The sequence below is a fragment of the Bubalus kerabau genome, chromosome X (genome assembly GCF_029407905.1).
Source record: "Bubalus kerabau isolate K-KA32 ecotype Philippines breed swamp buffalo chromosome X, PCC_UOA_SB_1v2, whole genome shotgun sequence".
Classification (NCBI taxonomy): domain Eukaryota; kingdom Metazoa; phylum Chordata; class Mammalia; order Artiodactyla; family Bovidae; genus Bubalus; species Bubalus kerabau.
Genome location: NC_073647.1, coordinates 93888537 through 93912492, shown reverse-complemented (window position 1 = coordinate 93912492; position 23956 = coordinate 93888537). Strand labels below are relative to the sequence as shown.

The window sequence follows — 23956 nt, the reverse complement described above, 5'->3', positions numbered from 1 at the left end:
TTGCAAAAATAGCATTTCATATGGAATTTTGAGTCCTCTCCCAAATTCCCTCACTGATGCAAGTGGTTGGTTCTCAAAAAATGAGCATGTGCTTTGCAGCCAAAAACAGCTCAGCATGGCAGGGCTTTATTTGTTCACATACTGAGGCTGCCGGGGTCATAGTATGCTCTGTATTCTCCACACTAGCTAGTAACTTCAGGAAACAGGGCCTTAGACTTTCTTGAGACTAGCTCTGTTTTTGTTTCTAGGGATTTCAGTGTATGAATGCAGATGTCAGTAGCTGCCATCCCATTTGTCTCACTGCTTTTACTGTCTCTGTAGAAGGCTCTTTTTTTTTTTTTCCCCATTCAGGCTTAAGTACCACCTGAAGAGAGAAGCCTTTTAAGGCCTGGGAGACTGGCCAGTGCCCTTTGTCCTTCTGTTCACCTACTAAAAGGTAGCATTGTTAACCTAATTCAGCAGGGCCCTGGCTCAGTATAAACACTGCTCAATAGAGCCAGAAAGACTAATTGAATTGTACAATACATCATTCTTCAGCAACAGTTTCAAGTGGATTGTACTTCATTTTCCAAAACACCATCTGTTTTTTCCTCATTTAAAATTTTTAAATATAGCAAATATTTAACCATTATAAACAAAACATTTGAACCCGGTTCTGTCTTTCCCTGCTGAACGGTGAGCTATGTGAGGGCAGGATCCTGCCCACTGTGGTCTCCACTGAGTGGCCAGACACCTGCTCTGGTGTCTGCCATGGATGTACCTGTGTCTCTAGACCTCAAAATGAGGCATTATTTAGCCCCATGAGCTGCTCTTTCCAGTCTGATTACATAGTCCAAGGTTTTGGCTGATTCTCGGTGCTGCTCTGTGAGCACCATCTGCAGAGACTGTTATCTTCTCTACTCTTTAACTGCAGGATCCCAGAGGACCACGCAACAGAACAGGCATCTCAAAAATAATTGCTTCTATGATGAAAATGACTTTTATTAGAAAAAAGCATTGATGCTTTTCTTTTGCACCTCTATAATTACGTATTAACTTTATAATAAAGAACATGGTAATAGTGAATTTCATAAACACGTGTTTTAATCAACATATAATAACCGTACATTTAGTTACTGGGCTTCCCTAGTAACTCAGCTGGTAAAGAATTCGCCTGCAATGCAGGAGACCCTAGTTTGATTCCTGGGTCAGGAAGATCTGCTGGAGAAGGGATAGGCTACCCACTCCAGAATTCTTGAGCTTCCCTGGTGGCTCAGCTGGTAAAGAATCCACCTGCAATGCAGGAGACCTGGGTTTGATCCCTGGGCTGGGAAAATTCCTTGGAGAAGGGAAAGGCTACCCACTCCAGTATTCTGGCCTGGAGAATTCCGTGGACTGTAAAGTCCATGGGGTTGCAAAGTGTCAGACACAACTGAGCAACTTTCACTTTCTTAGCGCATGTACAGATTGATCGAGTTCATGGTTGTTTCTGCTTGTTGTCCCGTCCTTACCCACCTAGTGCATTTCTGTTTATCTTTCTAGACCTTGAGCCGGTGTCACCTGCTTTGCCAGGCCTGCCCTGGCTCCTAGCTCCCTTCTGCCAGCATGGTTGATGTCTCCCTCCTTCAAGCTCCCAGTGGACCTCATCCATGTTCCTTTGTGGTGGATGACTGGCTATGTGCTACATGTATATTTTTGTTTTAATTATTGGTCTATTATACTCAACAGCTGGAGAAGGCAATGGCACCCCAGTCTAGTACTCTTGCCTGGAAAATCCCACGGATGGACGAGTCTGGTATCCTGCAGTCCATGGGGTCACGAAGAGTCGGACACGACTAAACAACTTCACTTTCACTTTTCACTTTCATGCATTGGAAAAGGAAATGGCAAGCCACTCCAGTGTTCTTGCCTGGAGAATCCCAGGGACGGGGGAGCCTGGTGGGCTGCCATCTAGGGGGTCGCACAGAGTCAGACACGACTGAAGTGACTTAGCAGCAGCATACTCAACAGCGAATCCCAGGAGGTTAGGGAGCATACCCTGTTTATTATTCATCAGTACTCTTCTAGAGTGGGAACAGTGGATTTTCAGTTTTGTTAATGAGCAAAGTTGTTTGTTCTGTTTATGCTGAATTCCAGTCTTACTCCCAGTACTAGAGAGGTTCCAGTGGAAACTTTGTGGAAAGGTCCATGTCCTCGTATCAGTGAATTGGTATGTAAAGATTCCCCCAAACCACCCACGGGTCATGCATTAGTTAAGCTGTAGCTCAGGTGTATTTTGGTTTTTTCTGTTTATCTCTACTGCCAAATGACATTTTAAAATCAGCTTTTATACTCTTGGTGTTTACTGACAGAAGTGGTAATAGAGTTTGCTGCATCTATTGGCTAGAGTCAGCCCAAGTCCATGAGCGTGTGCTAAGTCGCTTCAGTCGTTTCCGGCTCTGTGATCCCATGGACTGTAGCCCACCAGGCTCCTCTGTCCGCAGGCAAGAATACTGAAGTGGGTTGCCATGCCCTCCTCCAGGGGATCTTCCCAACCCAGGGATTGAGCCACCAATCTCCTGTGTCTCCTGCATTGGCAGGTGGATTCCTTACCACTAGTGCCACCTGGGAAGCCCCCAGCCCAAGTCTAGACCTTTACTAATAAAAGCAACTCTTTTCTGCTCACTAAAGTGTACGTTTGAGCTTGTTTTCTACGCACATTGTTCTGTATATAATATCCTTTTTTCCCCCTTTTTGGGAGATAGTCTTTCATTCCTTTCGATGTACATGGTTTACCTATCTTTTTAAAGTAACCTCTGTATAAAAATACTATAGAATATATGTACATATATATGCACATAGCTTTAGTTTTTAAAACCAGCATTGCTGTTAAAAGAGTCTTAATGAATTATTTTTTAAACTTTTTATTTTGAAATAATTATAGATTCACAGGAAGTTGTATAGATAATGTAACACAGAGGGGTCCTATGTATCTTTCACCCACTTTGCCCACTGGGTGTAGCTTAAATAACTGTAATACATTTTTAAAAAACAACAGGAAATTGACATTGGTATACTGAGTCTGTATAGTTCTGTGTCATTTTATCATATGTGTGAAAGTGTTAGTCAGTTGTGTCCAACTCCTTGCCACCCCATGGACTGTAGCCCACGAGGCTCCTCTGATCATGGGATTCTCCAGGGAATCACACAATCAAAAAACAGAGTTAATATATGTTGTAATTCCTTTCAATGCTCAGGTTGCTTTTACCAATTGAGTTTCTTGGGAGAGAGAAAGAAAAGCCACGTTTTATACTTAGTTACACTATGGGCTTTTTCATTTGGCTGTGTTCAGAAAATGATGTCATTTTGGGATTTAAGCTATGGTTCCTAGCTGGAGGAGGTGTGGAGAGCCGGGTGATGCGCCAGTGCTGATGGAGGAAGTTTCTCTCGTAGGTGTTTAAGCAGGCCAAAGAGTTCCTGGAGTACGTGTACGAGGAGCCCCCGATCGACATCCAGCAGCAGAACCCCATGCTGTACGGACACGCTGAGCCGCTGGCCACCGTGGTGCGGCTGCGGCAGCGGCTGAAGTCACTGCGAGCCTATTTGTTCAGCTGCCGGGCGGCGGTGGCCGAGGATCTGCGCCGCAGGTAAGAGTCATAAATGTCAGACAGCTCCGGTTTGTTTTTCTTTCCCGCCCCAGGAGGGTGCTTAGATGATCTCCGAGGGCCTTTACAACGTGAAGTAGCTGGAATTCTGTGGTTCTCCCTCAGGGCTCATCTCTGACTTTTTCCTCTGAGGGCCTCTGTCTGGTTGAGCCAAGCACAATGAAAATAATATCTCAGCGGAACTGAAGGCTTTTAACCCATGCATCGAGTTCCCGCAATGGTGAAGACCTCTCTTTACCTATAGGTTAACTTGAGATAATATTCATGGAAATGTCTTCATTGATTGTAGCATCTTATAGTTTCTCCAATTTCAGTTCCTATTATCGTCAGTGAAAATAAGCATGTTTGAAATATTTCATAGCTCAAAAACATTTTTTTTCAATGAGAAATTAGTAAGTGGTTATTCAAATCTTATTTTACAGACAGAAACAGACTTGGTAAATGATACAGGCTGTAGAGCTAAAATTAAAATACATTAAAAAAAGAAAAACAACCCACCATAAAAAGGCTCAGGATTCTGCCTTTTCATGTTATCATTGGCATAGGCTGCTTTTCCATAGGTTGGTTATGTCCAAGTTTATGGAACACACAAGTCCATACCAAGCTCAGAACCTTAACATAAAATTGAAGTTAAAAAATGTGCCTGCTCTCATCAAATTCCTTCTTTTACAGTTAGGTTTTATTGGCATTTAAATTCTCACCCTTGGTATACACAAACTAGCTTATACTTGAAAAAATTGTTGTTGGTGTTCATAAGTACCTAAACATATCTTTTACTTTTTTTTTAATGGCAACTTGAAGGCATACATTAGTCATGGTTTTTGGAGGCAAGCGTATGTGAATAAGAAGCTTCGGAAAGTGATCATTTGCTATTTGAAATCCAATTAATATCCGAAGAACCCCAGGCCTCTGAAGAAGATGTTTTGAAAAGAACTAAATGTAGATGGTAAAGGATATGTAATATCTAGACAAGCTCTCATAAAAGTAATAATGAAAAGGCAGCTGCGGTAGAGCAAAATGCCTCATGGTGGTAGCCATTCTTTCACCTGGTTGTTTTTCAGAAAACAGTAGAAAGTAGTCAAGATTTACTCTTGTAAAGTCTAGGCAAATCTTAATTTTAAAAAATCGGGGCTTTGCCTGAAAGGCAATAAAATTATGTGTTTCCAACAAATTTACCAACCAAGCTAGATACAAGATTTTTGACATTCAAAGTATGTTTGTTCTATTACTCTTAGTACCTTTTGGCTTTGCTCAAAGCTGGTTTTTCTTTGTGCTTTTATTTTTGAAGAAAGTTAAAATCTACACACAGAAATCTTGTTCAATACCTTTATGTTGTAATGTTTTGCTTTGGTTAAATATGCCAAATCTGGGCATGCATTTAGAAATTAAATAGGAGATCCTCTCTCCATATGGATGACTAAGCATACCTATGCTGTTCCAGCAATTTGGTGGCTTACCACCATGTATTACTACGCCTTATGGCCAGACCACCAGGAAAGGAATGGAAGTGCTAGAGAGAAGGCAGTCCTGGGGCTGTGAGAGTGAAAATAGGAGTCTTTTTTTCCCCCCTTCATTTCTCTTTCCTGGACTTGTTCATGACCATCATTCAGTGTAGGGCCTGGGAGACGGTGCGTGTTTAGTAAGTACTGAATGGATGGATGTAAGGAGGGATGGGTGATGAATGGATGTCTGTTACAGTGTCACTTTAGACCACTGAGCCATGGCTGGTAGCCCAGTTCGGAGGAAGCAGTCATCTTCAGATTATTCTTTTTCTCACTTCCCTGTCAGTTAGCACAGTGTTTGAACCTTCTGAAACCTTTAGAAATTGTTGTTGAATAAATGAACAGACCAAACCAGCACAAAAAAGATTTGGTTGGTTCTGTTTCTGGGACAGCTCTCAAATCTTTCCTTTGCTTTTCACTTCCAGTGCACTCCCCTGGTTCAGTCTCAGGACCATTACAGCATCCTTCTAACTAGTCTGTCACACTTGGGTTTCTTTCCTTTCCAACTGAACCTTCACATCAGACAAATTATTAAAGTGCAAGTATGGAATTAAAGATCTGCCCCAGTCTAACCCAGTATACACAAACACAAATAATTATTTAATTCTCCCCTCAGTACATTCTGTTGTGGGAATTAAATGGGTTTTTACAACTGAAGGGCTTACAGTAGTGCCTGTACACAGTAAATAATAAATACTACTATTATTAATACTGCTTCTTACCCTAGATTGTTCTTGTCTCTAGCTTTAAAAATCTTTGTTAAAAGAGTCCACTTAAAAGCCACCCCTGATGCTCTGTAACTGGAATCGGGCTCCTTCTCCTGCTACTCACTGTGTCTGGAGAGGGGTGAGCAAGAGGAAGTGGGTTGGAGAGCTAGTCTGGCACAGGGCCTGTGGTTTCTGGGTATGCGGTGCATACTTATCTGTGCATTTGTTGCATAAAAATGGGTGGAGCAAGAGGCTCCCTAAGACTTCCTAAGAGCAAAGAGTAAGATGATGATTCCTACAGAGCCCTAGAAGAGGTGCTATAATTTTTTTGTTGTTGTCTTAGTTTCTGTATATTTATATAATCTCTGAGGTTACCAAGCTCTCCAACCTGGCACAGAAAAGTACACCAGTAGCAAGCAGGACTCATAGCTTTGGGAGGGGGGTGGTTTTGGGGGGAGTTAAGAGCTTTTTTGGATTTATTTTAAAATATGACTGTTTAGTGAAATACATCTAAGGTTTTCTGGGATGTCCATACTTCTTACAGCTGGACCATGCTTATTCATTCTGCCTTCTTCAGTGTCTATAAAAATAACCATTTAACAGAGGGGATTGCCCCCCTCATGCTAAAATGACTGTCACCAGAAGCCATCTCTTACCTGTCTTTCACTTTTATACGGAATCTGACTTTTTAAAAACAAAATCAGTCACCAGTACCTTCAGCGACAATAAGCTTGTTCAAAAGCAGGATGCTGAAGGTTTCCTTTGTTTCACCTGGGGTACCACCTCTAGAGTGGGGTTGGGGGGGAGTTTAGACAGTGAGAAGGACCTGCTGGGCACAACTAACCATACAGATCCTTGACAGAAACTAAAAGAGGGGAGAGTTGATGAGCAACAAGGGAACCAAAATAGAGCAAGGGAATCCAGTTCTTATCTAGTCGTAAAAGGCATTCTCTCCCTGCCTGGGTTTTACCTCCATATAAAAGTTGCCATTAATCTCCAGCAAGTAGGCCCAACATGCTGAAGACCTGTCAGTGCTGTATAAACAGAATAAAGCAAACTGTTAATATTGCTGTCGTGAGGAACCTGGAAACAGACTGATTAATCGTATGGGCGCTAGACCGCCAGGGAGCCGACTTTGGTCATCGCCTTATTAGGGAAGTCGCAGTTGGCTTTTAGGCCTGTCATTACGATGACCATCGGGTTTTTATCCTCACTGTTTTTGTTATTGTTGTTAAACGAACGCCTTGTTCTTGAACCCGAACTGCAAATCTTGACTGGCAGGGGTGATTAGTTTAGAAAAAGTCAGTGTCTTCCACGAAGTCTAAAATGTTTATAGTGCTGACAATTCACGGCCTCTGAGGACTCCCAGATGGCGACCCTGCTGGATCAGTTCAAGGTCTAGTTAACTTTTCACGAGAAGAATTATTTACAGTGTCCACATGTGGAGGTGCGTGAAGTACTCTGTGGAAAATCTTCGCACTGTCAGGATACATCCGGATGAGCAGCCGTTAAGGACATGTTCAGGAGAGACCCCGAGAAGAGCAGGGAAGGGCCTCCGGTCTGCATGCCGCGCTGAACACAGGAACTGTGGGATCCAAGCATAAATCAGAAGTCATAAATGGTCACCTCGGGACCAGGGTTGCCCGTAGACATGTTTTGTTTGGCCTTTCAGGGATGGTCCCACCAGGTTTTAAAGTTGCAAAATAGTAACAAATGTCTGACCAACTCAGTAGACATGAATTTGAGCAAACTCTGGGAGATAGTGAAGAAGAGCGAAGGCTGGTGTGCTGCAATCCATGGGGTCGCAAAGAGTGGGACATGACTTAGAGAATGAACAACAACAGCCGAAGCGAACCTTTAAATAATCAGGCCTCTTTATGCTCTCACAAAATAAAGCTCCCTGTTTCTGTTAGGAAATCAGAAGCTCTGAGTACACAAGTCTTCCCTCATTCCTGGATGTAGCAATCAGCATTACGTATTAGGCTCTCCACTTTGCCATAGTCTCTGCCCCTCCTGTTATCTCCCCAAACCCACTGACAATCGGTACATAATATGTTGCTGCCCTGCGTTTCTCATCCTCAGCCCATTTCACTTATTTGTGATGGTGAGATAACCATGATTTTATCAGTTAAAAAGTACTTTCCCATAAATATACTCTTTGGTCTTTACAACAGCCCTTCAAATGGGTAAGACATGGTATTTAGAAAGAATGGAAGGAACTATGACTCTGAGATGCTACGTGACTTGCCTGAGGTGACAGAGCTGGCAAGGAGCAGAGTTCACACTTGGAACCAGGCTTTCTGATGCTCAAATTGCTGCTGCTTTCCCAGGGGCATTTGCTGGTGGCAGTGGTGTCCAGAAGTTTCTAGACTCTTCAGAGGAAGGAACCCCTTTTATTTCTCCTGAAGGCCTTCATTGAGGTTGTCTAGGAGAGTGTGAAGGCAGCGAGGTGGCAGACAGTAATGTCTCTTGTGTGGGAAGGTGCGATTGCCATACTCACTGCCAATGCTGGGCTTGGAGAGCAAGGCATGACTATTGGCTTAGTGCTAATGAGCACATTTTCCTCTAGGTTTGTGTTTTCCAGACCTTTCTGTTGCATAGATCTGTAAATCTAGAGGTGTCTATAGGGTTATCTTATCCATGTCTAAAATAAATATTACGATCTCTTTCTCACCATCATTTCATAAAAGAACATAATAATGCAAAAAAAAAAGTGAACAGCAATCAAACAGCTTTTTAAAGTCAAATAGATTTAAAATTCAATCTACTATTCTTTTTTTGGTCTCATTTTGCCTTGGATTGTTGAAAAACATTGCCAGAGCAATACCAGTTGTTTGGACTAGCTTTTCAGAAATCCTGAATTAAGTCATATTTTTTCTTCTGAATGCTGAAATGAAATTATCCAGTCCAAAGAAAGATATTACAGAAATCAATTGGTGGATGCCTGAGTGTTTCCCATTCTCTGTCATTAACAGATGATTGGGGTTTTGGGTGCCTGGTGAATGCAAAGTTCCTATTGTGATAAATATTTAAAACTAGTTTCTCTCCAACACTACTTGAAGCCAGTAGGCAATATTATGCCTGCCTTCCCAGTTACTTAGAGCACAATTGTGATGGTTCTGGGGGAACAGGTAGTCCTACTTGTTTGTTAAGTTTAGTTCTTTGCTTAGACCATTCTAAACAATTTGACAGCTTAACTTAGGATAAGTCACCTTTTGCTGTCTTCAGTCTCACATTTTATTTGAAATTATATCCAGAATTAGTTGTCACTGAAATACCAGCTTTATTGAACAGTGAGAAATTTCTATCATAAAAACCGGCATTTTTATTAACTTTGTCTAGCCTGCTGAATGCCAGAAAAATATGAGCAAATGTGTATATGTGTCTATCCTGTCAGACTGTCCTTGCCTCCTCTTCCTTCCAGCAAAATTCAGCAGCTTGCTCAGTTGCTCTTGCTTCAGTTGCTCTTAGCAACAGTCCCCAGAAATGTCATTTAATATACCAGATTTCCTTTCCCAATTCTTTGCTCCTTACCCCCAGGGAAAGCTGTCTGTCTGACTACTGAGTTCACTAGACAGGAAGCTTAGTCCAAAGGTTGAAACATCCTTTGGGTGTCCACTAGCATCTCAAACTTAATATGGTCAAAACTGAGCCAGTAGCCCCTCCCCCACTCCTGTTGCAAACTGCTCCTGCTGCAGAGCCCCCCATCTGCCTTACTGGCACCTCCACCCATCCAGCTGTTCAGGCCAAACACCTTTCCCTCAGTTCTGAATCCAACCTACCAGCAAATCCTATCAGCGTCACCTTCAAAATATATCCACTCAAATTGAAATCGTCATAAAACCATCACTTCCCCTGCTACCCGCTAGGTCCAAGCCACTGTCACTGTCCCCTGGATTATCGTGGTAACTGGTCTCCCCCTTCAGTCTGTTCTTAAGACTACAGTTAGAGGTAATGTGTACATTAGATGATGTCACCCCTGACTCAGACTACCTGATAGCTTCACCTCTCTTCACCCAAGTAAAAGCCAAGGACGAGTATGGCTGGTTCCCCATCCCCTCTCTGCCCTCATCTCCCGATATGTGCCCCCTCCTTTACTCTGTTCCAGCCAGACCAGCCTTGTTTAGTCCTTGAGCACAGCACACAGGCTCCCACGTGAGTTTCTGTGCTTGTTTTCCTCTTCCTCAAGATAACTTCCTTATCTCCCTTAGATCCATATGCAGTCATCATGTTCATGAGGCATCCTTGACCACTTTATTTGAAACTGCACCCAGCGCCCTCCCTGACACACACACTTCATCTTTTTAGTCTCTGCTTATTACCATGTAATGTAGTGTTTTATATTGTCTGTCTCCCTCTCTGGTGCCACACATATGGCTGTGGAGGTCATGCTTTTCTCAGCCTGTATAGCCGTGCCCAGAGACCCTGTGCTCTCCACACTAGATGTAAGCTACGAAAGGTCATGGCTTTTTATCTGTTTTGTGGTCTTAGGCCCTGCTGTATCTCCAGAGCCTTGAACCATGCTGTGTGTGTGTGACTGTGTTAGTCACCCAGGCATGTCTGGCTCTTTGTGACCCCATGAACTATAGCCTGCCAGGCTCCTCTGTCCATGGAATTTTCCAGGCAAGAATACTGGAGTGGGTTGTCATTTCCTACTCCAGGTCATTTTCCCAGCCCAGGGATCGAACCCAAGTCTCCTGCTTGGCAGGTAGATTCTTTACCACTGAGCCAAGGCTTCCCAGGTGGTACCAGTGGCAAAAAATCTGCCTGCCAATGCAGAGATGCCAAAGATTTGGGTTCAATCCCTGGGTCAGGAACATCCCTTGCGGAAGGAAATGGCTACCCACTCCAGTATTCTTGCTTAGAAAATTCCATGGACAGAGGAGCCTAGTGGGCTAGAGGCCATGGGGTCATAAAGAGTTGGATGTGACTTAGCGACTAAAACCACCAACAGCAACCAGTATACATACTACTTTTAACCCAGTCATTTTGCTTAGTATATTGTGAACATCTTTTTATGCCAGTAAATATTTGTCTAAAGCATCATGAATCACTGAGTGAAAATGGTATTTTGATGCGTGAACATTCTGATGCACCCTCGATCTTAGAAGAAGTATGTGAGGATATTATTCAGTGTACCCAACAAAAGATTGCATGAGCTGAAAGAGATCATTTCATAGCAACAACTCCTCATCTCCCTACCTCCCAGTAAGTCAGACATATTAGGTAGAGGGATTATCTGTCACAGAGAGAAAAGATTGCATGCTCTTATGACTTGAATACACTTAATGTCTCCTCTGGCAGCCTCGTTCTTAAAACATAGTCTACACAGACTTGACTTGCTGTGTCTCTGAACTAAAAATGAGAAGTGTCTATAGCCAAAATCTAAGATCCAAACGTGCAACCGATCATTAGCCAAAATCTGGTTAATACTGAATTTTAGAAGGATGAGCCCATTTTAGCCACAATATTATCACTAAATTAGTCTCATTAAAGACCAGAGATTGTTAGCACTTCAAATTTATAAATAACACTTCTTTAAGCCCAGTAAATGAACACAGCTTTTTATGTTCTCTGTAAGATTTAATATTGGCTAGACTTTGTGGCTAGTTTTTGAGTTAGCTAGTTAAAAGTGTCTTTGGGGCTTTCCTCTCAATAGATTAGCTATGTGAATCTATCGAGACTCAAAACCTACTAAAACACAAAATGTTATTTTGATAGTTTTTGAAAGCAGCCATTCTCAGTCTCCTTCAAGAATTCCTTTTCCCTTGAATGACTCGAAGAACCAAGGTTTTCAAGTCAGCTAAGTGCCTCATCTCCTGAGCCCCTCCCCTCCCCTCGTTTTTCTCCAGAGATCTCATTCAGCAAATCATGTATATATGTGCGAGTATCAGCACTCTAAAAAGGAGCTACAGACTGTCTGCAAAACCATCATTCCAAACCAAGACATTAATAAACTTTGAGAAAGGAGCTCTACGCAGAACTTTTTATTTATTGAGAAATCCATAGCAAGTTAAAAAGTGATTTTATCTTATTCTGAGATTAAATGAAATCTGTAGATTATAAAAAATCATTTTCTAAGAGATGACAAAAAAATAAAACTCCTGGCAGAAAAACTGTTATATTCTTGGAATTGTGGCATAACATAGGGATTTGAGCTAGGATCTGTAATGTGATATAATTTGTCACTTTTATAATCAGACCCCAGAATAATAACAATGCAAATTACTTTCCAAGTATTTCTACTCCAGGGTTTAGATTGAAGAAACTTAGGCACAGTTTCTGAATGAACATGTAAAAGAGACCCTTTTTTCCCATACCTGTTTGCCAAGATATAATATCTGATGCAATCTTGCTATTTTTTCAACCAATGAGATTAGCAAAATGAAGTATCTAGAGAAATGATTGAAGCTTGTTTCTTCCACATGGATGGCTATCGCAATATCTGCCTTTGATTTAAAATTGTTCTTCCATTAACTAGGAGCATGGCTGGACATAAGAGTCCTGTCCATATCCAGTCTAATGTAACTTATTTTGGGAACATTTGTAGCTCATATCAAGAACACCAAATTGCATCTCCCTGGGAATATTTCACCGTGCTTTTTGCTGATTTCAGTGTGGGTACGTGTGCCCTCCAAAGGAAAAATACTGCAACCCTTTCCATTCCATACAAATTACCTCACCTGGAGCGCTGACTCTTGGAAAACACAGTAATACTTCATGAATGAATGGTTTTCCTTTCTAAATTACTCCTTATGCACTTCTACACATAATCTTCGTTTAGATCATTATGGTTTAGAATCAGAGTTGGAGATTTTCCCTTGGTGGTGTTGTCTTTTTTATTGTGTATATCTGTGTGTGTGTGTGTGTTTAAGAGAGAGTGTGATGGAGAGACAGACAGAGATACATGTGGAAGAAGGGAGGGAGATGAGTCTGTTTTTTACTTATTTATTTTTTAAATATTTATTTATTTGGCTGCTCTGGGTCTTAGCTGTGGCATGTGGAATCTACTTCCTTGACTAGGGCTCAAACCCAGGCCCTTATATTGGGAGAGTGGAGTCTTAGCCATTGGACCACCAGGGAAGTTCTAACTTATTTATTTTTAACTGGAGGATAATTGTCTTACATTATTGTGTTGGTTTCTGCCATATAGCAACATGAATCAGCCATAGGTATACGTATGTCCCCTCCCTCTTGGACGTCCCACTCACCTGCCACCCCATCCCACCCCTCTAGGTTGTCACAGAGCACCAGTTTTGAGCTCCCTGCATTATACAGCAAAATTTCACTGGCTATCTGATTTTATATGTGGTAATGTATATGTTTCAATGTTGCTGTCTCCATTCATCTCACCTGCTCCTTCCCCTCACCCTGTGTGAGATGAGTCTTTAAAGCATATCTGTTACATGTGTTAAGATATTTTCATTTTAATCATTGGGTTTTTAATGCCAGTTATGCAGCTCAAAGAACTGAGCTTTAGGGATATGGCGATATTACTAAATCTATTAAATCCTGCAAAGGGTGTGCCTACTTCAGTGCCTGACTTAGTCCCTTTTCTTTCATGAGCATCAGGGCTCAGTGGAAACTGAGTTTAAGTCCTCAGAAATTAGTCAGGTTAAATGAGTCTTGATGTGTTTGACTCAGTGTCCTGGTACAAAATAGAAGAGGACTCCCAACTTGTTTTATATAGACTGCCTTTGATTTCATAGGCCATTATTTCTGCATTTTTAACCCCAAGTGCCACCTATATAATATAAGAGATCTGAATCATTCATGACCTTTTTTCCCTTTTAATCTTTTCTCACTTTTCTCATCGGAACGATCTGTAAATGAAGCCTGACTTACCTGCTCAGTATGTCAGGAAATTCTAAAGGTATAAAATAGAAGTAGTTGGCACGAGAAACAGTTGGGCTGGTTGGTTTTCATGATCCTTCAGCAGGTTTCTTCATTGTCTTTTGGTATCAGAGGACTTGACAGTGCCACCTGCCAGCGATGCAGTTTTCCCTCAGTCAGTGAGTGAGGCGTGGAGTTGACTCTCCTTATGAGGTTTGTCCTCTGGCTCTGGTGTCAGGACCATTACATTGGCATGAGCAGGGCCGTCCTCATGCTTAGCCTGCTGGTGAAATGCTGTCTGACCTGATGATGACTAGGCCTGCAGTACAGCGAGATCACTTTGCACAGAAAACCCTAAACACAGCTTCCTCACCAGAAAGCAAAGGCAGCACCCTCCTGCAGCAGAGGCCGTTTACCAAAGCACTGCCAAGTCAGACAACCTTCAGTTGATTTGTAGCTTTCCGTTCCTAGGATGTTGAAGTCTGAAGGGAACACTGGGGAAATTAGTAATTATGTTTTACATAAAGTCTTAGTAGAAACTTGAAGCATTTCAGTAAAGAAAAGAGTGTGTGTATGTACATGCACCCTCACACATGGCAAACATTCATTTGGAAGAGCTCCTAGTACGGTCCATGTCCCATTTCCTCTAGGCCTTTCCAGGCTCAGGCTCTGTCATTTTTCCCACTTTTCTTTCTGTAGCTTCTGATTCTGCACTGGCTTCTTCAATATTAGCACGTGAATATGCCCAAGTGGCTTCCATCTCTAAGAAAAGAATCCTTTCTTAGTCCTGCATCCTTCTGTAGCTATGGCCCAGTTTCTCTCCTTTAAAGTGAGTTTCTTAAAAGAGTAATCCACAGCCCTTCGCCCCTCTGCAGTCTGGTGTCCTTCTTCCTCCTGAGGTCACTAATGAATTCCATTTTGCCAAATCTAGCAGGCACTTTTCAGGCCTTGTGAGTGTCTTTCCCAGGTTATTTGACCTCTCCGGGCCTCTGATGCCGTTGACCTTTTTTGTCCTTAAAATTCTCTCCTCCTTTGGCTTCCTGGATGTTGGCTCTTCTGCCTTTTCTCCTATCAGACTGCTCCTTTGCAGCTTTCTTCCTGCAGCTGTTCTTGGAACTGCTCTGCCGGCATGCAGTCTTTTCTGTTGCTCTAGTGTGTGCTGTCCTGGGTTGTTCCTCATTTTCATGTCTTCACCTGTGGGCGCACAGCTCTCCTCTCTGAATACGTGGATGACTCCACTTGGACATTCCACAGACAGTTCCAGACCTCTTCCCCGACAACTGAGCTTCCCTTTCTCCTCATGGGCAACTCCTCTTCCGTAGCCCCTGTGGCAGTGAATGGAATTTGCATTTACCACAAGCAGTACCAGGCTCCTTCCTGGCTTCCGTTTCCTGGTAGTCTTCATGGCACGTGGATGGTACTGCAGAAATCTGTCTGTGGTAGGCTCCCTTTCTCTCCAACCCAAGGGCAACCATCTAAATTCTGTTCAGGGTCCCATCATTTCTCAGCTAGTTTACCCCAAATTTGTCCCATCTCTTTAGTCTCTCTCCCCTTCTGCTGTCAATGAACTTTTATAGGCACAAAGAATGAGTTTGAGCAAACTCCAGGAGATAGTGAAGGACAGGGGAGGCTGGTGTGCTGCAGTCCATGGGGTTGGATGCAACTTAGTGCCACCAGCAACAAGGCAGGCACAAATCTAATGCTGTCTTCCTCTTGCTTGAGGCACTCCTGTGGCACTTATCTCTCTGGGGGTAGGCTGTTCTCCAGGCATCTAAGCTCTCCCATGTCTGGCTACACACTTTCCAAGCTCACACCTTGCAGTACCCTGGTTCCCAGCATGGGCACATACACACATGTACACATACAGAGCTTGTTCCCTGAAAGAATTATGCTTGTCCTCGCCTCTCTGCTCTTACCCACGCTGCCCCCTCTACCTGGAATACCTGCCCTTCCACTCCTTCATGTGGGTTCTGACGTGTTGGTTCTGAGGCTTTTCCTGAACAGGTGTCCTGCAGGCTCCCTCACCCATGCAGTCCATGATAGAGCTGGGGTTACTTGCTTACTTGTCTGTTTATCTCACTTATTTATAGGTATTAGGGGGAAAAAAACTGTCTTCTCCAAATTTCCTGTCCCATGTGTTCCCAGCACCTGCTTATTACAATGAAAATGTGTGCTGATTTTAGATTCTTCACCATGGTGGCAAGTCACAGAGGTCACAGGACTGAACTTCATTTGCATTGAATTCTTGCACCATATGGTGATCACAAGTTGTTTTCTGACCAAAAATCTTCAATAACCATTCATTCTTTATTAAGCACACAAATAGTAAAATTATAAAATCAGTGCTGCCATGGCTCTCAAGGAGGTGCCCGACTTTGCCTCCCACACGTGAGCGGCTTCCCTGGCTTTCCCTGAAGTGGCTGTGTGCCCTGCAGAGCCCTGTAATGCTCCCCAAGCACACCTCGGGCCTGCGACTTCTCCACCAGCTCTTCCATAACTTACCCCTGGGAGGCTCCACTTGTTTCATCCATTCCCTAAAGAGCTCCCATCAGCTGGGCCACCTTGTACACCGAAGCCGCCATGGGGGGAAGCCCTTGGCGTCCCCCAAACAGGAAGTTGCCCTTGCTTTTCCTGGGCTTGGATTTCATGTCCTTATTTGCCCTGCACTTCCCCTGTGGACATCAGCCTAAAGAAAATATTCCAAGAAAGACAAACACTGTGTGATATCACTTATGTGTGGAATCTAAAAAATACAGCAAACTAGTGAATATAACAAAGAAGAAGCAGACCCGCAGATATAGAGAACGAACTCTTGGTTACCATTTTGGGAGGGGGGCAACAATATTGGGTGGGAGAATGGGAGGTACAAACTATCAGATGTAAATAGGCTCCAGGGTGTATTGTACAACATGGGGAATATAGCCAGTATTTGGCAATAACTGTATCGTTCCAATTTTAGTATATGTGCCGCCAAAGCGAGCACTGCAGTAACTGTAAATGGAAGGTAACCTTTCCAAACTGAATAAAAATTTAAAAAAAGAAGATATTCAGAGAATGCTCTTACCAGTTCAGTCTGCCTTAAAGACACGAGCAATGAGAAAGAGGAACAAGCTGATGGGGTTACCTGAGCCCACCTTTGAAACCCTTCTCCCCTCTAAGCAGAAAAGCAAGTCCCTCCCTTTAAATAAATCTTTTTCTTCTTTTATGTACATTAAAAACTGTTTATTTACATTAAAGAGACATATTTAAATACCACGCTATCTTCCCTCTCAGGAAGTTTATTCTCATATTTGACTTCAATGCTTTCTTTATATAATTTCCATCCTCATGGAGAAGAAAAGCTGACTGGCATTATCTGTCTTAAAAGTCTGTATTTTTTATTATTTTTTTTAAGTTTTATTTTATTATTTTTTTAAATTTTATTTTATTTTTAAACTTTACATAATTGTATTAGTTTTGCCAAATATCAAAATGAATCCGCCACAGGTATACATGAAGTCTGTATTTTTTATGGCCACCACTAAATCTCTTGGACACAACATCTCCTCCAAACACAATATACACAATATGTGTATATTGCATTTTCCAGTTCTTTGTGTCATTAGGACTGAACTCTTGTAAATTATTAGTATTAGACACTGAAGAGTGCCAAAGAGGAGACAGAAAATACGGTGCTTCTGGAAGGGCTGAGAATTTCTTCCAGAGGGAAAGAGAAAATAAATATGTGAAATATATTTACACACAGAAACAACACATAGCTGAGTTTAGCTGTATATAGATCATGGTCACACGCTAGTAAAGTAATGCTCAAAATTCTCCAAGCCAGGCTTCAGCAATATATGAACCGTGAACTTCCTGATATTCAAGCTGGTTTTAGAAAAGGCAGAGGAACCAGAGATCAAATTGCCAACATCCACTGGATCATCAAAAAAGCAAGAGAGTTCCAGAAAAGCATCTATTTCTGCTTTATTGACTATGCCAAAGCCTTTGACTGTGTGGATCACAATAAACTGTGGAAAATTCTTCAAGACATGGGAATACCAGATCACCTGACCTGCCTCTTGAGAAACCTGTATGCAGGTCAGGAAGCAACAGTTAGAACTGGACATGGAACAACAGACTGGTTCCAAATAGGAAAAGGAGTACATCAAGGCTGTATATTGTCACCCTGCTGATTTAACTTCTATGCAGAGTACATCATGAGAAATGCTGGGCTTGAAGAAGCACAAGCTGGAGTCAAGATTGCTGGGAGAAATCTCAATAACCTCAGATATACAGATGACACCACCCTTATGGCAGAAAGTAAAGAAGAACTAAAGAGCCTCTTGATGAAAGTGAAAGCAGAGAATGAAAAAATTGGCTTAAAGCTCAACATTCAGAAAACTAAGATCATTACATCTGGTCCCATCACTTCATGGGAAATAGATGGGGAAACAGTGGAAACAGTGCCAGACTTTATTTTCCTGGGCTCCAAAATCACTGCAGATGGTGACTGCAGCCATGAAATTGAAAGACACTTACTCCTTGGAAGGAAAGTTATGACCAACCTAGATAGCCTATTGAAAAGCAGAGACATTACTTTGCCAACAAAGGTCCGTCTAGTCAAGGCTATGGTTTTTCCTGTGGTCATGTATGGATGTGAGAGTTGGACTGTGAAGAAGGCTGAGCGCCGAAGAATTGATGCTTTTGAACTGTGGTGTTGGAGAAGACTCTTGAGAGTCCCTTGGACTGCAAGGAGATCCAACCAGTCCATTCTGAAGGAGATCAGCCCTGGGATTTCTTTGGAGGGAATGATGCTGAAGCTGAAACTCCAGTACTTTGGCCACCTCATGCGAAGAGTTGACTCATTGGAAAAGACTCTGATGCTGGGAGGGATTGGGGGCAGGAGGAGAAGGGGACAACAGACGATGAGATGGCTGGATGGCATCACCGACTCGATGGACATGAGTCTGAGTGAACTCCAGGAGTTTGTGATGGACAGGGAGGCCTGGCGTGCTGCGATTCATGGGGTTGCAAAAAGTCAGACAAGACTGAGCGACTGAACTGAACTCAAAGGAGCATGTGAGATGACTGTGCCCAAAGTTGGTTAGTTATTGTGAGAAGAATGAGTAGTGTTTGGAGGCAATGAGGACCCACCTGGAGTGGAGAAAGTAGAAATCCTCTTTGTTGCTCATCAGCTGTGTTCATTGAACGTATCCATCTCCAGCCCTTAGCACAACACTGGCTCATTTCAGGCACTAAGTACTGTTTGTTGACTGGATCACCAACTGGCTGTAGTACCCCAGTAAGGGTAAACCAGTGTGATTCCACTTGTAAATCTGTAATTAATTCTTACATCCTGTATACTCTCAGTTGTGGAAGTTTAAAGATTTTAGAGAAGAACTTTAAGTAGCAAAACATTAACGATATGCTACCCTGCTAGGGTTCATTTCAGTCACCTTCCTTCTAACATTTTCTCCAGCTGACCTTCATGTGTTCAAACCAACAGAAAAGACAGGAGCTCACCTTGAAATGATTTTCCAGCCTACTTGTTTGGTTCACTCTCTTTTTCTTAGCTCTGCTGGCACATTGCTTTCATTTTATTTAAGAGACTTCATTACGAAGCAGTTGCCTCTGAAAAAGATAATTCCTCCTATTCAACCACACTCAAACATCCTTTGTCCCCATATTAGATGACCATATTCTGCTGCCCTAGTGACCCCACAGAAAGACTGAATCCTAGGCTTGCTTCTCTGCACATATGTTTGGGTCTCAACTTGCAAGTGTTTATATATATTTAAAAATATCTAAATGTAATCTTGTATTCTGGATTAGGCCCTTGGGGAGAAAAAGGACATTAGTGAAACAATTGGTGAAATCTGAATAAGTTCTAATTTACATAATTGTTCATTTCTTCATTTTATCAATGAACCATGGCTCATGATTGTGTAAGATTAGGGGAAGCCAGGTAATAGGTATAAGATCACAAACATTTCACAAAGGGAGGATGTATTGGGAAATCAAGTATATGTGAACATCCTGGTTCTTTTCAAAGCAGTTTTTCAAGCATGAGAAAAATTGCAGACTACCAAAGTGTACTTCAGATACTTCTAGGCTTTGTAAGATAGACAAAATAAAACAACCCCTGTTCATGCCAAGCCTTCTCCTACTGGGGTTCCTCGGAGGTCCGTTCCCCACCCCATCCCCAAAGCTTCTGTGCTGATGTCAGAAGTGCCCCTGGCTCTCCCGCGTCTCTCAACCCCACATCCCTGAGGGCCACACTTGCTGTCCCCCACATGAGCACTTGCTGTCCAGCACAGATAAATCTCAGTGCTTTATCCCGTCCCCCAGCAGCCTGCCCTGTGTTGGCCAGTGACATCACCATCCTGACATCCCAGCTAAGTATTTCAGAATCACCTTCAGTTCCTTTCTCCTTTTTCACCCATTCCAAGTGTTGTCAGTCCTCCCAAAGGGTCTCTTGTGTCTATGTACTCACCCATTTCCTTTCACCATGTGGTCACCCTAGGCCACAGGTACCTGGTCAGGACTGTCCCTACCTGCAGTCTTGCCACCCTCCCCACTGCCTTCAGGAAGTGGGCATGACCCAGCACATCAGTGTCAGTATCCTTCTTTTAAAAAATAACAATTGGTCTATATTGCTGCTGGCCTAAACGGTAATAAACACCTACCCGGAAGAGAGATGTATTATACAGCTATATTAGACAGTCAGTTCATACCCACGTCTCTCCTTCTTCCATCCTTATCTCCAGGAAAGTAGAGAAAGCACAGACCTTTGGAGTCAGAAAGTCCTGGCCTTGAAGCCCAACTCTATGACCCTGGACAAATTAGTCTTTGCCTCTGAGCCTCAGTTTCCTCTTATGTAAAATGGAGGTGGTACCTACCACATGGGGCTATTGTGAGAACTAAAATGAGATGTTTATTGAGGGCCACACCCAAAGCAGGCTCTTCTCATTGTTAACCCTGCAGGGGTCATGAGGAACAGGTCTCTTGACAATCTCTGTACCCTAAGATTGTGAATTGAAAATGGAAGTTGGTCATGTCTCACGAGCCCTCCTGGGCCCATGGTCTACCTTCTACATCAGGGGCCTCTCAGTAGGAAAGCTTCATCCCTCATGGAGGGACTGAGCACTTTGCCTACACCCTTCCCAGCTGGGCAGGGACTGTGTGCTGCTTCCTGTCACATGTGCAGCCCCGAACCATTAGAGGTGAAGGGATCCCGGCCTCAGGAAGTGAATTCTATTCTTCAGAGTACAAGGACCGTGTCACTCAATGGTCTGTTCTCACTCTGTGGATGAAACAGGGATTTTCAGCAGAATTCTTCAGAAGCTATCATTCTTCCCAGGAGAAAGCCAAACTATTAATACAAAATGCCTATCGGGGGCCTCCCTGCCGGGGACTTTTTCTCATTGGTTCAATGCCCTTTCTTTCTTCAGTGGGCTAGTACAGTAGCTGGCACATATCTGTGCTTAATCAGAATTGAATGGATAGAAAGATGAATGGAAGGATGAAGGATTTAATCTCTAGGATTTGTCCAGTAATGCACACTTAGTTGAAAGACTGAATAATGAATTCCCCAATGAGCTAGGTATTAGACCAGTGATTCTAAACCTTGGCTGCTCTAATCACCAGGAGAGTTTTTGTTTTAAGACTGATTTCTGGGTTCTACTGATTCCTATGCCCTATTATTTTCTAAAAGCTCCTAAATAATTCTAATAGACAGCCAAGGTGGGCACCTACCATGCTGGACCAATCTAAAAGTATGTACCCCGTGCATAGCTCTTACATCCAGTCACCAAATTGTAATTAACGGTTTATGATCTTTCCCTCACTTGACTTTATGTTACTTGAGCTCTGATACTGGGACTGTCTCGTTCATAACTGTCTTCCACTGCCTGGCACATGCTTGGCATATAGTAGATCATCACTAATGTTCATTAAGTTGAGATGGTTTCTTTCACTTGGGTGGTTCTATGCAATTTTCTTGTATCCTAAGGCAAAGACAGAAAATGCTAACACTGTGAGTTTTGTTTTATATGAGTGTGTGTGTGTGTGTGTGTGTGTGTGGTGTTTTGTAGCCATCTATGCTTTAGTGTCTATATACTTGTCCCTAATTCTTTTTTTTCCCCATGTTCACTCACTGTCACTTTTCCAGATTCTATGAACTGACAGCATCCAAAGATATTGGACTTTGTCAGGGAGCCTCAACTTGAAATATTTTGTCCTATTATTTCCATCCATACCTGGTCTCCAAAGCTCATCCCTATAAACGTAAGAGGATAGTTCATTAATGTGAGGTCTGGCACCACCATCCTCATTAGTGAAAGCCACAGGAGCCTCTAGAAAAAGACACACAGGTTGCTACTCTCGTTGATTTTCTCAACTCCACAATCTATTCATTTAGACATAGAATAATAGAGCTGGAAAGATATTTAAGATACCGAGTTCAGTCATCTTCATTAAACAATGAAGAATCTGAAGGTACATGGATTTTAGGACTTGCCTGAGATGACACACCTTTCAGGGAGAAACCTGGCGCTCTGGTCCTCAGGCCTGGACCACTGCACTGTACTCCGAGTATCTTGGAGTACATCAGAAATCAAAGATCACACTTTTACTTCCTCTTTGGTATCTGTGTTAGAAAGAAAAATATCTGGAAAAGGTATTATTATCGGTTTCTCAGAGGATGTGGGGAGGAGGAGTTATTATGTGGAAAAGGATTCTTGAATGAGAACTTAGAAACTTCTCAGAAAAAAGTGTTTTGTGGCAGTACCACAATTTGTGTTTCTGTCCTTGTTTTCAGAATTTTCCCCAGAGAATACCTCCTTCAACAGATCCACCTGTATTCCCTCGCTGATCTGCAGCAGGTAAGCGCTTCATGGGGCCGTTGCATGCCTGTGTTCTCCCTGGGCACGTGTTTTTGTTGCTTACGTTCTGGGTACTGAATTCTGTCATCATTAGTGTAGTTATATTCACAAGCCCAGATAGTTATTTTCTATTCAGAATGAGAAAGCTTAATGTAAAAAGATATTATAGGACAATAAGAAATGCAGGCTAGGATTTAGAGAAACTGGAGCTCTCGTACACTTGCTGGTAGGAAGGGCAAGTGGTGCAGCCACTTAGAAAAATGTCTGGGCAGTCCCTTAAACAGTTAAATGTAGAGTTTCCCTGTGACCCAGCCATTCCACTCCTAGGTACATACCCTAGAGAACTGAAAACATTTGTCCACATAAAAACTTGTACGGGAGTGTTCAAACATCATTATTCATGATAGCTAAAAAGTGGCAACAAGTTGAGTGTTCATTAGCTAATGAATGGATAAACAAAATGTTGTATATCCACTTAAAGCAATAGTATTTGGACATAAAAAGGAATGAAGGGTACAACATGGATGAGCCTTAAGAGCATCATGCTGAAAGAAGCCAGACAGAAAAGAATAGATATTTATGGTCCTTATTTTATGTAGTCTTTTCTTAGAATGTCCAAAATAGGCCACTCCTTAGAGACAAAGAAGGTGAGTGATTGCCAGTGCCCAGGACAAGCCATGGGGTGAGCAGTGGCAGCTGATGGTGTGGGGCTTTCTTTGCGGATGATAAAAATGTTCTGGAATTATTTGTGATGGTTGCACAACTTTGTAACTGTACTAAAAGCTAGTGAATTGTATACTTCAAAAGAGTGAATTTTATGATAGGTGAATTGAATCAGTAAAAAAAATTGTACAAGGAAAAAAGACCTCAAGGACAATGAATATATTAAACTCTGACTTGTGTTCAAACCAAACAGTTGGATGGTGTTACATTAAAAAAAAAAACAACAGAACAGAGCATGTAGGAGTGAAAATCATCTTTTTATACTTTTATTAGTATACATATATCCTTTCAATGATTGACCAAGTTAATAGCCAGGAAGAAAACCAACCCAAAGTTCTGAATATGTTAGGCTTTGCTTAATCATTTAAATCAACAGCTCATTCTCTAACATGTTTTCAGATGCTACATGAAAGCATTGCTTTCTTTTCCATATTTTCTGGATTCTTTCAAGAGTCAATTAAATAATAATAATCAATTCAGTTCAGTTCAGTCACTCAGTCATGTCTGACTCTTTGCAACCCCATGGACTGCAGCACGCCAGGACTCCCTGTCCATCACCAACTCCTGAAGTTTACCCAAACGCAAGTCCATTGAGTTGGTGATGCCATCCATCTCATCCTCTGTAGTCCCCTTCTCCTCCCATCTTCAGTCTTTTCCGGCATCAGGGTCTTTTCAAATGAGTCAGCTTTTTGCATCACGTGGCC

The 23956-nt window shown here is 42.4% G+C and overlaps 1 protein-coding gene across 2 annotated transcripts in view; it reads left to right on the top strand.

Moving 5' to 3' along the window:
- Positions 1–359: 359 nt before the first annotated feature.
- LOC129640371 (pleckstrin homology domain-containing family M member 3-like) overlaps positions 360–23956 on the top strand; it is a 124769-nt gene continuing 101172 nt past the window's right edge. Inside the window, exons 1-3 of one of the 2 annotated variants that reach the window (XM_055565654.1) lie at positions 360–436; positions 3412–3605; positions 22466–22529. In XM_055565654.1, the coding sequence (XP_055421629.1) occupies positions 3487–3605; positions 22466–22529 (183 nt within the window). In that variant the 5' untranslated portion in view covers positions 360–436; positions 3412–3486. Of the gene's footprint in view, positions 437–2931; positions 3606–22465; positions 22530–23956 lie in introns of those variants that run through there. The other variant, XM_055565655.1, reaches the window with a different exon arrangement.